Consider the following 13,743-nt stretch of genomic DNA (forward strand, 5'->3'; position numbering starts at 1 on the left):
AAAAATACTTCCGGAGAGTTTGATAGAACATTTCTATTACTACACTAAAAGTGATAAGCACTGCTAAACTGCTTAGTTCCCTGTGGTACTCAGGCTCAGGACAGTTAGGATATCCCAAATGCTAGGCAGGATTTGTGGTAACATGCTTGAGGACAGTCAGCAGAAGAGCATGGGAGTGATCACACAGTACAGACTGACTTCAGGTTTAACACAGGACTTATGATCCATAATACAGGGGGCACGTGGCTGGGGGTTTCTAGAGAAGTTTGCGAGTTTGTGTTTACATTTGCCTGATAGAAAGGAGCAGCAATATTGACTGTGGAAATCTATGCAAACCTGGCACATGTGCAGCATTTGAAGTTTTTATGAGCTGCCTGTAAAAGTACCATGCAAATGAGAAGTCTGGTAGTTCTGTTTGTGTTCTGGGGATGATGGAGACTGCCAGTGTGCCCTAGCATGGCTTGTCAGGGCAAATTTGACAACAGGAGTATACCTGCTAAATAAGGTAAGTGCATGCAAAATTCTGGAAAACTGGCTTTATTTTTAGGCCAGTAGTTACCTTCAGCAGCCTGATTTGTTAAAAAACCTGTCCCAATTTGCCTATATTGAAGGAGGACGCAATGTACAGAACCAGGGGTGGAGTGAATGTCCCACACCTCAGCAGCACTGTGACAAGAAATGCAGGAGAGATGGAGGAGCTGGAAGAAGAAAAAAAGAAAGGAGCCTTCCTCCTCCACCTCACCTGCACATGGTTCCTAAACTTCTCAGAGCATCCTGAAACCTCCCTGAGCATTCCAGGCCCCTTCCCATAATCAAAGCCATCAAAGACTTTTCTCCACTCAGTTCTCCTACACCTTTCATTTCCCCTTTCACACACATTAAAAGTTATTCTACTTTCATCACAAAATTCAGTTTTATCTACAGGCTTAAATGAAAAATGATTTTTTAATCTATCCAACAGATAGGTGTTTACGCTAACAAACACTTTGGTTTGCTCCATTCAAATTTGTATCAGGTGACCAAATCCCTATGCAAAGAATGAAAATGAAAATAATTTTTTCCCAAATATTTCAAATCCGGAGATCACAAAAATATTCAGAGGAAGAAGAGACGGAAGAAGGCTAATGGATCAGAAACAATTTGTTTCAGGTCATGCGGTCAGGGTTAAGACAGTGCCCGAGTTTCGTACACAGGAAGAAGAAAACCTTTACTGTTTTGTCAGATTGTTGACTAAAGATTTTAGGGCTATCAGAAGTAGGAGTTTAGTCAGATGAAAATTCCAGATAGTCCTGATTTTTGAACTTAAAGAATACATTAGAAGAGTTATTTTTAAATCCCTGCTTACAGACCTGTCAATTAGGGTATCTAGTGCATGTAGGTGTCACTGGTGCAGTTACAGATAACACCCAACACTCCACCTGACCAGACACTGCAATGAGGGTTAGACTTTTCCATTCTTATTTTGTGACAACCATAACATGTTGTTACATACTGCTAACTTCTCTTAGGTGGTTTCTTTGTTATTAATGACAGAACACCATTTCGCTTTTAAGTTAGCTGCCACAAACTTTGTGGCAGAAACCTGGGGAATTCTGTCATTATTAGAACTGTCTTTTTCTCAATTTGGAGATAATGTATTAAATTATGCTTATATTTATTTCATGCTAGTAGTATTATAAGACGCTGAAAATTAAGTAACATTGTAAGGCACTGAATAATAGAAAGGAGGCTGAAAGGACCTCCATAGGTACTCCTTCCCCTGATAGGGACAAGTATGCCTGTACAATTTAGATGACTTTCAACCATGTTTTTAACACAGCTGAATAGAATGTTTGTTCTCTATACAGTTCCTGCAAGTAAGACACCACTGTTATGATTAGCATTGCATTTTCTTGTGAGCTAATTAATTAACATTTTTTAAAGTTCAGATTTAAATTCTTCCTTGGATGATTATTTCCATAATGGTTTCTTTCCATAACAGCGACTTATAAGAGGAGCTTAAAGGTCATTGTAAGGACCAGATGTACTTAAAACACCCCTGGTAGCATGGTCTGAGCAGTTTAAAATTAGTCATCTCATGAGATCCACAATTACTGCCACAAGCACATGACAGAAATGAAAAAAGGTTGGTTTTATAATTGCTTCATAGATATAGCAAGATATAGACAGCTTCTTCTACCCCGTTGTGACCTGAAGCTGCATTTCTCCTGCTTTTCTGGTGTGAAGGGTTGTACTGGCACAAGATCCTGGTGGCACCTGTGCAGGGCTGGTTAAAGTGACATACTATGCTGTGTCCAGTGAGTCAACTCTGGGAACACTCTGTGGTCCCAATTCCCATAAGGCCAGGTATGTGGTTTTTATTATCCCCTCTATGAAGCCTGAATCACAGCTTTTTGCCTATCCCTTCTGACTTTGCTGCAGTTACCAAAGAAAAATATTGAGGTTCTTCCAGCTCCTGAGCCCAGTGCAGCACTCAGGGGGAATAAAACCTGCACAGTACTACACCCATCCACCCAGAAGTTACTGGCCCCTGCCAAAATGAACTTCTGGTGGCACCTTGCATTTTCAGCAGGACTGCACAGCTGGACACCTCCGTACCACAGAAAAAACCCCCATGTCATCTGGAATTGAGACGATGTACGAACCAAAGAATAATTAAAAGTTCACCCCAAAAAACTGAAGGAGCTAAGACAAAAATGTGCAAGGGGTAAAGAATTATCTGTTTGACACATATTTAAGTGGCTGTAAAATCTCCATTGCTACCGGGTTTCTACATGATTTGACTGCAGAATAAACTCACCGGTCACCATCCCTTAGTGCTTTCATTTGCTTTCCAATTATACATGCAAACAGGGGACCAGTTCTAGCACCTGGAAGAAAGTCTTCTACGAGACCGCCAAGCCAAACATCAATATTGTTAGGATTATGGTACAATTCCATGATTTTTTCAGTGACATTGTGATTGGTTATTACTGTATTCAAGTCAGTGTGAGTTTCCAGTTTTGATAAACCACAGAATTCTCTCCATTCATTATAACCTGCAAATATGATTAAAGGAAGATTAGATTTGTCTGTTAGGCATGATATATGAAATTAATAAATTTATAAGCACTGGATTTTGACAACCTCAATCATATTCATAGACAGTTATGTATAAAAAAGTCTACTATTATTGGTTAAATTGATCAGAGAAATTATGGCAGGATCTGAACTAAGCTTCAGGGGTCTTCCTCTAAGCAGGTATATCCATGGCCAGATGGGCTATTGTTCCTTGATTGTTAGTTCAGTCTTACCCTGGGCTGCCTGGAGTAAAAAATGTAGTGCAAAAAACCAGGAACAAACATTTAATATTTCTTAAAATGAGGTAAGTACCTAACTAAGCCATCTACACTGCTCCTGGAGACATCTGTTAACACCATCTGTGGTTGGTGGAGCTGATGAGGCTGTGCCTAAATTGACCCATCCCACAGGCTGGGGACAGCCTGCTGATGGGAAGTAGCTGCTTCAGGCAGAAACCCCCACTCCTCAGAGCTGGTTCCAGCAAGAACAAGCCTCAGGTACCTATACTGAGCACAACCAAATCCACTCACTGGTGCTGTTCTTCTAGATTCTAGATTTACCAGATTATTTTAATCTCAAAAGCTGTAGAATACTTTCTTTCCATCAAAGTTAAAAATATTAACAACTTACATTTTGAAAGAGATTTAAGTTACTTTTCTGATTACCAAAGATATTATTTAAAGCTTATGATTACATCCCAAATATAAGCAATTATACTTCAGTTACCAGTTGGAAGAAAAAAATCAAGAAAAATCAATAGACCTGGGAGTCCATGGTCACGGCCACGTTGTAAATTCAATGATGATAAATCAAGTGAACCATTATTGGACAACACAAATAGTTTTTCTGTTAACTCCTCATTCAGCAGTTGATCTTGTACCTGCAGTTTTGCTGGATGTGCTAGAAGACCCCTTAGTAAAGGATCCAAGCCTCCTTTAAACATAAAAATAATGGTATTATATCATATATATAAACCATTATAACTTCCGTAACAAATGTGCGTACATATATGTTTCTATGTTTTTAAACATTGTCCACACAGGCTTTTACATTCAAACATCCGTAAAAATTTCCTTTCTTTTAAAGTAGAAGTAATAGTGCTATGAAAAACTCCATCTTCTTCAGGTGTAAAAGAACTTGCAACCTATTAATAAATTCATCCCCCCCACACAAAAAAAAGAAACATCTTCATCATCACTCATCCTTTTATTGTCAATCTACCAGACTGTTTTAATCTGGAGAGTAACATTTTTCTGATTCAGTCAATTATTTAAGTGAGAATTATCATTTGAGTTCTTTTTAGTACTCTGGAATCCATTCAACAACTTAAATAAATGATTTAATTAGATAAATGTGACAATTCCTAATTCAGGATAAATAACTTTGAAAAAAGTTACAATATTCTGTGGAGAAAAAAACCAAAAATCAACAAAACCAGTTTAAATAAGACCATACCTTCTTTAATGAGCCTCCAAGGACTAAAGAAAACTTCATGCAAATGAAGATTTGGGAGTTCAGGATCATCTAAATACTGAGCATTCAATCGCCTTACTATTGGTTGGATTGTTGCATGACCAAAACGAAAAGCAGCTGTTGAAAATACATTAGAAACCGTAGGATTCATTGTGGGATCATAACCTGTATAAAGGCCAATATACAGATTAAAAGCATCTGGACCAATGATTTTGGGAATGTAATCTCTTAAAGTAATAATCTGAAAGAAAAGAAAAAGAAACATATTTCAGCTTTTCTATAGAAGAATAATAATGAATCCCAGCTGCTAAATGCTTTTTTCTTCACTCATCTATGCCCAAGCATTTGGCATAACCAAGAGCAGTATTACCTGGAAAACAATATCAGTCTTATTTTTGCAGTAAGGGGACAGATGACTGGAGAGAGTCCATGGTACAGCTCAGAACAGAGCAACAGTCAGGCCCTGTTGGGTCTTACCATAGATGCTAGACCAAAGCCTCCTGAGCAGGGATTACCAGTGCTGCTCATTTACAAACCACAGGGGTAATCCAGCTCACAGGAGCTGTGCTGAGATTAAAAATGCAAATTATAATGGCCTTAAAATTGGCAATGAAAGCATGAAGCACTATAATGTCTTTCAAGAATGCTTGCTAATGTGAACAGATGCTATTTTCAGACATATATTTGTGACACAAATCCTCTTTTATTATTATTTGAAATGATGAGGCTTTAGAATACCAGTGCCCAAAATCCCCTTGTAGGCATTTTATACTAAACTTAGGCCAATTTATAGACTCCTAAAAAATATACTTCAAAAATTAAAAGACTGATAAACACCTTCTGTCAAATGCTTTTATGATGTAATAGTATTGCAGTGGCATGGAAAAGCATATGACGAAAGGAAAGAGGGGGAAATGTTCTAATGTACCAAATAAAATGAAAATGCATTATAGGTTAAAGATTATGCTGAACTCAATAAAGCAATATGCGATAAATATGAAGCATAATGAACTCAATAAAATACCTTCTAGATTCAATATAATATGCAATAAATATACAGACAAATGTACTTTGAACTTGATATAGTGCATATTGAAAAACTAGCCGGCATAAAATGACCTTATAAAACCTTGTATCTTTATTTTAGGCACAGAGCAGAGACAAGCAAATCTTTCCACAATTCACTCACTTTTCCCAGAAGGTAGAGGTTTAGGCTTTCAGGTTAGGTCATGCAGTGAACAAAATATTTAAAAGACTATATGTTAAAATCCCTTTTACAGCTCCTTTAATGCAGCATATGAAACAAATAAAATTATTGCAAGAAATTAATACTGACACTGTCATTTGAAAAGCTAATCTTTTTCTATATTCACAAAGGTTTTGAAAGATAGGAGTTCTAATTTTAGATGTATAGTTTTTACAGTCAAAGACTTTATTTAGGAGTAGGTTAGTCATGGATACAAAAATCTATGACTAATTCTTTGGCTCTTTTTCATGAAATCCCAAGCTAAGCTGCTCAGGAAGGCCAGACTCCCTGAAGGAAAGGGCAACTCAGATTTTTCATATGCTCCAGGGGAGACATCTTCATTTCTAATTTCCTTGATAGAGAAAGAGGGGTGGCCATTTCAAGACATGAAAATTAAAAGGCTAAGGGTGAAAATTGGTCGTATGCCTGCCTACCCTGCAGTAGGAGAGGCATTTGTTTGATGGAAACTTCCACAGGCTAAATGAGGCTCCATCAAATAGAGGTGAGTTTTAGACAATACAGGCTAAGTTGTTACTTATACAGCAGAATATGATACTACAACGGGAATCTGCCAAAGAATCACATCAGAAATAGCATCTGGCATTTGTGTAGTCTCTGGATGTGCCCAAGTTTGTCTGTGTGAAGTCAAGAAGAGGCTCACTACAAGTTCTCATAGCTGACACACATATAAGTTTTAAAGAAGATGTTAACAGCTGACAAGCATCAAAATTATTTTTGTTAAAATTCTTTTGCATGCAGTCCCCTCTCTCAGAGAATAATATAAAAGGTTTATTTCCATTCATAAATAAGCACAGTACTTTCTTTCAGTAGTGTTCCTTCAATAAATGAGATTCTCCTGTGGAAACAAAGGAACATGCTTGTTGCAAAATATGTCAATAAAATCAGACATAAAGTGACTATATGGGAAAGAAATCACAAACTATTATAATGAATTGCTCCATCATTTATGGCTTACTTTGAGTCTATTTGTTAACAATAAGTTAACTTTCAAGTGTTTGCAGTAGCATAAGGAATGTACATGGATATAATGAGTCTGAACCTGCAAGGTACTGGGTGGTCTCAACTCTTTGTGACATTTATGATATTAGTGGTAATCCAAGCTTTTCTTAGGATACATTCATCACCTCATAGCATCAAATCCAGGGTCTACAGAAGCCTCATGAAGAAAACAATTTTAATCAATAACGTCAATATTTCTACTATCTCATGGCAGTCATTGTTCCAACAGCATAATTTAGTGGAAAATTAAATTAGTTTTAAATAGCGGCCCACATGCTCAGTGTTTTTATATGACCTTTTTAATCTATATAACCATATATTAACTGAGAGAATAAGATCATTTAAATGTTATTCATTTAGTCATATCAGACAAAATAAAGCACTAATTTCTTTGCAATTCAGACAATCATTTGGTAAGTATCCAGATAGAAACAGCACCTGAGTGTCAGAAAAGGCCTTGTATAGATTTTCCATCATATCATGAATCCCATGTGCACTGTTTACAGAAAAAGTAACTGAATCCTGACCTGTGAACACTATAATACTGCAAGTCAGGTAGGCTGTTGCTGTTACAGGCAACACTCTTCTCATTCAGAAGGCAGAACTACAGCAGGGGTTCCCAAGCATCCTTATGAACCCACTGAGTATCCTGGCTGCATTTTTCTCCAGGCTGAGCCACCTTCATCAGAAGTCAGCCACACATTAGATGTTTGGAAATAGGTTACATAATTTCACTTTATTTTTGAGAACTTTTTGTTAATGTTAAATGTTATTTCCAATTAGATGCAACAGATACAGAAATTCTTATCACTTTTCATAGGGTTCAGGAGACTTGCAAAAACCTCTACACTATATCCCAAAGTCAGTGTGAATAGGGCACAACAGTTGGAAAAGAAAAATAAAAAAAAAAGGCTGGAAGAGAGAGTATAAAATATGTGAGCTATCATAAGGATGAGTAAGGCCAAAAGTGCATCTTGTCATTGCCATTGGCCAGCTGTAACTTTGAAGGAATAGTACCTCACTGAGACAGTGAAGTGCCAATTAAATGAAGCTTCTGCACTTGGAAAAGATTGCAGAAATAATAGAGACCTATCAAACATAGCAATGATGTTTAATTCATTGAAGTGCTATGCATGGTTAGTTTGGAGTTCTCACTGTAAATACTAAAGGATTTGCAGATGATGAAGATGACTTTGAAGTCCTAAACTTTTGGGTAAAAGGTGATTGTATGAGAGATCAATTTTTAATAAAAAAAAAAAATGAACACATTATTATAGTTCTGTTAATAGTCTAAACTATACACTTTATAAATATGAGTTCTGAAATTATGCAAGACATATTATTTTATAATATATATTATTTATTTATCCTTTATAATTTCATATTTCTGAGAAGAGCTATCTGATCATCTAATTTTACAAGCAAGTTTCATCCAAGTAGTTAACGTAACTTCAGTTTCAGAAGTCACCCACTTTCAACCCACACCTTGAACCATGCAAGATGCTCAGGGAGCACAAGCAGATGTAGAAGGAAGTGAAATAAACACCTCTATGTACACTGAAAACTAAAGGCAGTTGTCACCTACAGTTGGGATCAAGTGGGAGTAACTGCGTTCATTCAGAGATGGTTCTCTGCTACTGTAATAAATGAAAGAGAATTGGATTCAGGTTGATCTGCAAAACTCCTCCTCCATCTGACTAGTGCCAAATCATCCATCTTTCACAATCCAAATAGCACATCAGGGGAAACTGTCTCCAAAGAACAGCACAGGTGTGTGCAAACTACATATGTATGAAATAGTAATGTTAAGTCTAGCAGTTGAATAATTGGACTTTTTTCCTTCAGGTATTAAATGACAAGGAAAAAATGTCTTTTTGCACAAAACATGAGGTAAATCAGAATATGTATCTTTACTACTGCATACTGCAGTGTTAATACTTTATAAAGTTAAGCATGTGTTATTCCCATAAAATAGAAAGGAGAGTTACTATTCCTTTTTAGTGAAACTGCACAATGCAGCCAAAAAAAATCTGTTTTGTTCAGGATATCAACAGGCAATTGCTGTGTTTGGTAACCTTGTCAAGTTTCTGTTATCAAATACTTGTCACTAGAGATTTATGGTGCCAAAAAAAATCCAGGAAGAAAAGTACGGTCTAAAGAGAGATTTTTTTTCATCTTCTTTATTCTAGGAAGAAGAAAAGGCTTTTTGTTCAATTCTCTATAATTACACACCTACAGGCAGGAATTATGCTTGAAATCATTCCTTCCAAAGAAAGAGAATTTTGGAAATATCTAGCAACAGAAACAAAACTCGATAGTGGAAATTTCAAGGTAAATTCAACCAGAGCTGTCATTAGTGTGCCAGTTAGCTTTCCATTAATAGAGATACTCCAATTATCTGTCTTGAATGAATGTCTCTAAACCAGCTAGATATAATTCAAACACATTTCTAATGAGCCATAGGAAAATCTCATTAATCTGTGATACCGGCAGAGATAATGAGCAGCGCTGATCCATGCAGTGCATTGCCTTGCACAAAGAGGTTTCTCTCAGGCCATAATGTTTGTGTATGTAAATCAGAAGAGTATGAATGCACAGAGGACTGCTTTTGGACTTGCACTTTTCTTCTAACAGGTATTAACAACTATTCTGACTTGTCAATGCCATTCTTTTAATGCAAATGGCATATTTATGGCAGAGGAGCTGACTTGGTTAAAGTAAACAAAAAGCCAAAAATTTCAAAAGGACTGACTAAATACAATTAAATGAAGTGTGTTACTTCTCTGAAGATATATGGCTTTGAGTGCAAGTAACAATGCATTAGACAATGCAGGTGATTTCTTAAAGGAAACATGCTTTGTATTCCACTGTCTAAAAATTGTGGCAGAAGAAAGGAAAATGTTTTATCAGAAAAGTGAAGTTTTATTGCATCCTTCCCCAATTTATCTTCAAAAAAGGCTCCTTTGGTACTGAAAAAAAAAAATTTTTAAGAGTCAGAAAACATGTCATATAAACATCCTTATGGACTCTTTTCTTCTGTATTTTCCCACACTTATTTCTCCTGCTATTTCCTGTCAATTATTTCCTGTCAACTATTAACAGCCCCTGAAGTTTGTGCATTACTACTTCATTGAGAACCTCACAGGCATTTTTACACAGGGAATTTGTTATTTATATAATACCTGTAAGAAAGTAAACATTTTGAACATTGTATAAATACAGAAACATTACTTTAAAATAATTTCCTTTACCAAAAAAAAAAAAAAGCATCTGAAAAGGCCTCTTTAACAGACAAAACAGACATTGCAGAAGCCTGCATAAATATGTATCTGAGTAGAAACTGCCATGAAAATCAGAGCACTAAGATACCTAGACAAACTAAGCACCAGGACATTGCATTTAGGAAAGTGGAAAACAAAACAAACTTTGCACATGACAAATTTGAAGCCCAGACATAGGTGGGAAAAAAAAGGCAACATGATCTCAAAAGCTGCTCACAGAAGCATATTCAAAGCTTTATGAGATATTCAGTGCAATGTGTAGGTAAGCAAACAAGCAGCCAACCTGATGCAGAGCACCAACAATTTTCCGTGTCTCTTGGTAGACGGTCTCGGCGCTCCAGTGGCCATTGATGCGTTTGAGGGCCCGGGCCAGGCGGTTGTGCTCTCTCAGCCACAGTGTGTGCATGGTGGCCAGGGACGTGACCTCGCTGGAGCGGCTGTCCCCAGCCAGAAAGCATTCCACCCTCTCAGCTCCACTTGTGCTTGAGTCTTGTGCACAAGGGGATGGGATCTGGTCTGTAAAAGGCAGGTATTCCCTATGGTTATCATTATACTTTAAGTTTACTCTAAGAAGGCCTTCTTTGCTTGTTAAATTCCTCAGTTTGTTTTCAACAGCAGGAGTACTGCCGTAGACTGTAGAAGCATCAAGGAAAGAAGTTAAGCCATTGATCTGTTGTCTTGTATTTAGCACTGATGTATTTCCAAAGAGAATATCATGATCACCAGTGCCGCACGCAGGAGATGAGCGGTAGAAGGGTAGGCAATCCATCCCTGAAGATAATGTATCATTGGTGGTCACCTGCATACAAAATAAGGGTATTTTCTGAGGTGAGGAGAACAGCTGTGGATGCTAAATTGAGTCTTGTCTAAATATTTACATTCACTCAGTTTTTCATTGTTCAGACCTCATCTACAGGGGTGACATATTCTAAATCTGTATAGATTGTTTTTCTTTAGGTTTAAGGAAAGAGACTAACCTTTTTTTAAGTAAAGACAAATAAACCCCAAAACTTTTACTCTATCATAAGCTACTGAGGTAATACATCTACATCTAAATCAGTCTGGCTTTACAACCAAAATTCATCATAAAATGTTTTAAAGTGAAGATGTGAACATCTGGTCAAATTCTGTTCTACTGAACAGCAAGTGAAGCAGCAGGTTCACCTGTATGCATAAAAACATAATGAGGAGTTTCAGTGTCTGCAGCAGCATGCTGCAAAAGCTTTGATTCAATATTGAATTCTAATCCAGTTTCCTAACGAAAAAGGACAGATGTAAATATTCATTCTGCTTTCCGCCAGTTTCCCACAAGTCTTCTGCCACATTATTTTGCAGCAACAGATGTCTTACAAGTACTGAATTCTGACTATCTTTATAAAAAGCAAAGGCTGCACATAGACTTGATTAAATGAAAGACTGCCCATTCCTTTATTGGTTTGATCCCCACACAGTTGAGACACCGAGGTCAAATAATGAGGTTCAAAAATCTGACTAAGAGAAAATAAATATTTTGTACAGACACCTGAGCTAACCCTTATTTGTATTCTATCTGCTTGCTTTTCATTTTTCAAAACTCTTTGGCAGAAGACAGTGAATTCTGCATATGTGATGTAATTTCTTCTTCATTTTTCTAGTCATACAGAGAACAGTCTGCAAAGATGGAACAGTCTTTAAATTGGGGTTAACAGTAAAAAAGATACTTTGGAATAAAATTAATTAACTTTATATAATAACATTGTTGCCTCATTTATTACACCAAGTAAAATTTTCTTACTACTGAGAACTCATGTCAGTAGGGATTGATACCAACAAATCATTTACATTAAGAAATAGTTTAATTTGGTTTTCAATTTTGTTTGGTAAAGAAATTCTACCATTATTTCTTCATTGCCTAGGTTTTAGCAAATCAAAGTAGGTTATGTTTGAAGGAAATAAGTCATTTTCTTTCACTGATTTTTGAAATCAATAATTTCTCTGTCTTATGTTTTCTATTTAATATTTGCTATTAAGTCTTTTGCTATTAGTGTGGCTTCTTTTTCCCTTCAGGTGGTAATGTAAGCAGGCAACTCATCTCATACTACAAATATCTGAACTTGACAGCCACAGCCCTGTGTGTGTTTGAGTGCGTCCTGCTTCTAGTTATCAGGAGAACCTGGAAGAATTCAGGTATCACTGAGAAAAGAATGTAGGAAGTGCCTTTAAGCTGTTAAGCAGCAAGGCTCACAACAAAACATATCAACACTGATATTCATACTGAAGTTCATACTGAATAATCTTTAGTTAACTGCCTCTGCAATTTCAATTCAATCTGTTCTGGTCCCCAGTGGAGAAAAACAGCAGTAATGAACATTAAGGGACTGGCAGAGCTGCATAATGCCGTCCTTTCCCTTTTCACAGGATAAGTAGTTTGCAGCCAGCAGCTGAATGCGTAAATTGGAGGTTCCTTACATTATTATTCAATAGACATTAAAAATAATCTGAGTGAAAAAAAGAGACCCTTTTCTGCTGAAATGGGTACTGAATCACATTTTTTTTCCAAAACTAATGAATAAAATTTATATGATTCTTTTTTCTTTGTGTCACACAGTTCTAGAGGGGAAAAATTAACAACAAAACCCTGATTGTTGACAACACTTTTCCTGTATAGCTGCCTGTTGATTTAAATTGTTATTATATAAGCATGGTCAAACCTGGTTATGGTGAAATTCTTCTATGTGTAGGAAAATGAAAGGCAATAATTGTTTAAGTCTACCACAATCTCTAAACTGATATTTCAGTTAAAGAAAAATCTTTTTTATTGTGAATTTATTCTGCGGGAAATGACCTTGTAAAGGTTTCTTTACTGTAGATTTAAAAGAACATCTAGCTTATGGTCTGTGAAAGTTTGAAAAAAAGGAAAATATGAATGCTTATTTGTAGACATGCAACTTGGAGAAGAATCCATGACCCCATCTGACAGCGAGCTGCTGCTTCTTAAACAAGAGAAAGGCAGGGACTCACTTTGCTGGTTATTGAGTACACATGACAGATCTATTTGTAGCTGAGACAGTAACCGGTCACGTTACACATTGCCTTTTTCAAATCACCTCACTTTTCTGAGAGTCTGTTTCTTTTCCACCTTTTTGTATCTCAGGTAACTGAAAGCTTTTCTGGATTGCATTATCTTAGGTGTATGAGCCGTGTCTAACTTATTGGCAGCAATGTAATTAATACTGAATAAAGTCAGTAGCTCTCCTATGAAAGTCTTTCTAATGCTTCTTTATGTCTCAACCCTAACCTGAAATAATAATCTGAGGAATGACAAGTAATCTCCACAACTCTGTTCTGCATGTCAGGCTGTTATAAAAGAAGTGTAAACTAAAGCTAGTAGGTTTGGTGGGGGTTTTTTCCCATTAGGGGACCCTGTAAAGATACAGAAAAAAAAAATGTTCAGGCTCTACCAGAAGCTGCAGGCTCTGTGTGAGAATTGCTGAGAGAAATTCTATAGCCTTTAGTATAAAAGTGTCCAGAATAGAAAATCACAATGGTTCGTGGCAACCTATGAATTATTTACCTACACTTGTTATTAATATTAATGCACTACTGCTGCTTACAATCCTTCATTGAATTGCATTGACTCTGAATATTTTCTAGACAGATTCCCTAACCTGTGCAGTCAGGAGC

The 13,743-nt window shown here is 36.6% G+C and overlaps 1 protein-coding gene across 1 annotated transcript in view; it reads right to left on the reverse strand.

Moving 5' to 3' along the window:
* TPO (thyroid peroxidase) overlaps positions 1–13,743 on the reverse strand; it is a 37,276-nt gene that overhangs the window by 5,573 nt on the left and 17,960 nt on the right. The window contains exons 7-10 of the mRNA XM_032101390.1: positions 10,364–10,879; positions 4,516–4,774; positions 3,823–3,993; positions 2,801–3,038 (exon numbers count right to left, since the gene is read on the reverse strand). Of these exons, the coding sequence (XP_031957281.1) occupies positions 2,801–3,038; positions 3,823–3,993; positions 4,516–4,774; positions 10,364–10,879 (1,184 nt within the window). The remainder of the gene's footprint in view (positions 1–2,800; positions 3,039–3,822; positions 3,994–4,515; positions 4,775–10,363; positions 10,880–13,743) is intronic.

This window comes from Corvus moneduloides, chromosome 3 (genome assembly GCF_009650955.1).
Source record: "Corvus moneduloides isolate bCorMon1 chromosome 3, bCorMon1.pri, whole genome shotgun sequence".
Taxonomy (NCBI): Eukaryota; Metazoa; Chordata; class Aves; order Passeriformes; family Corvidae; genus Corvus; species Corvus moneduloides.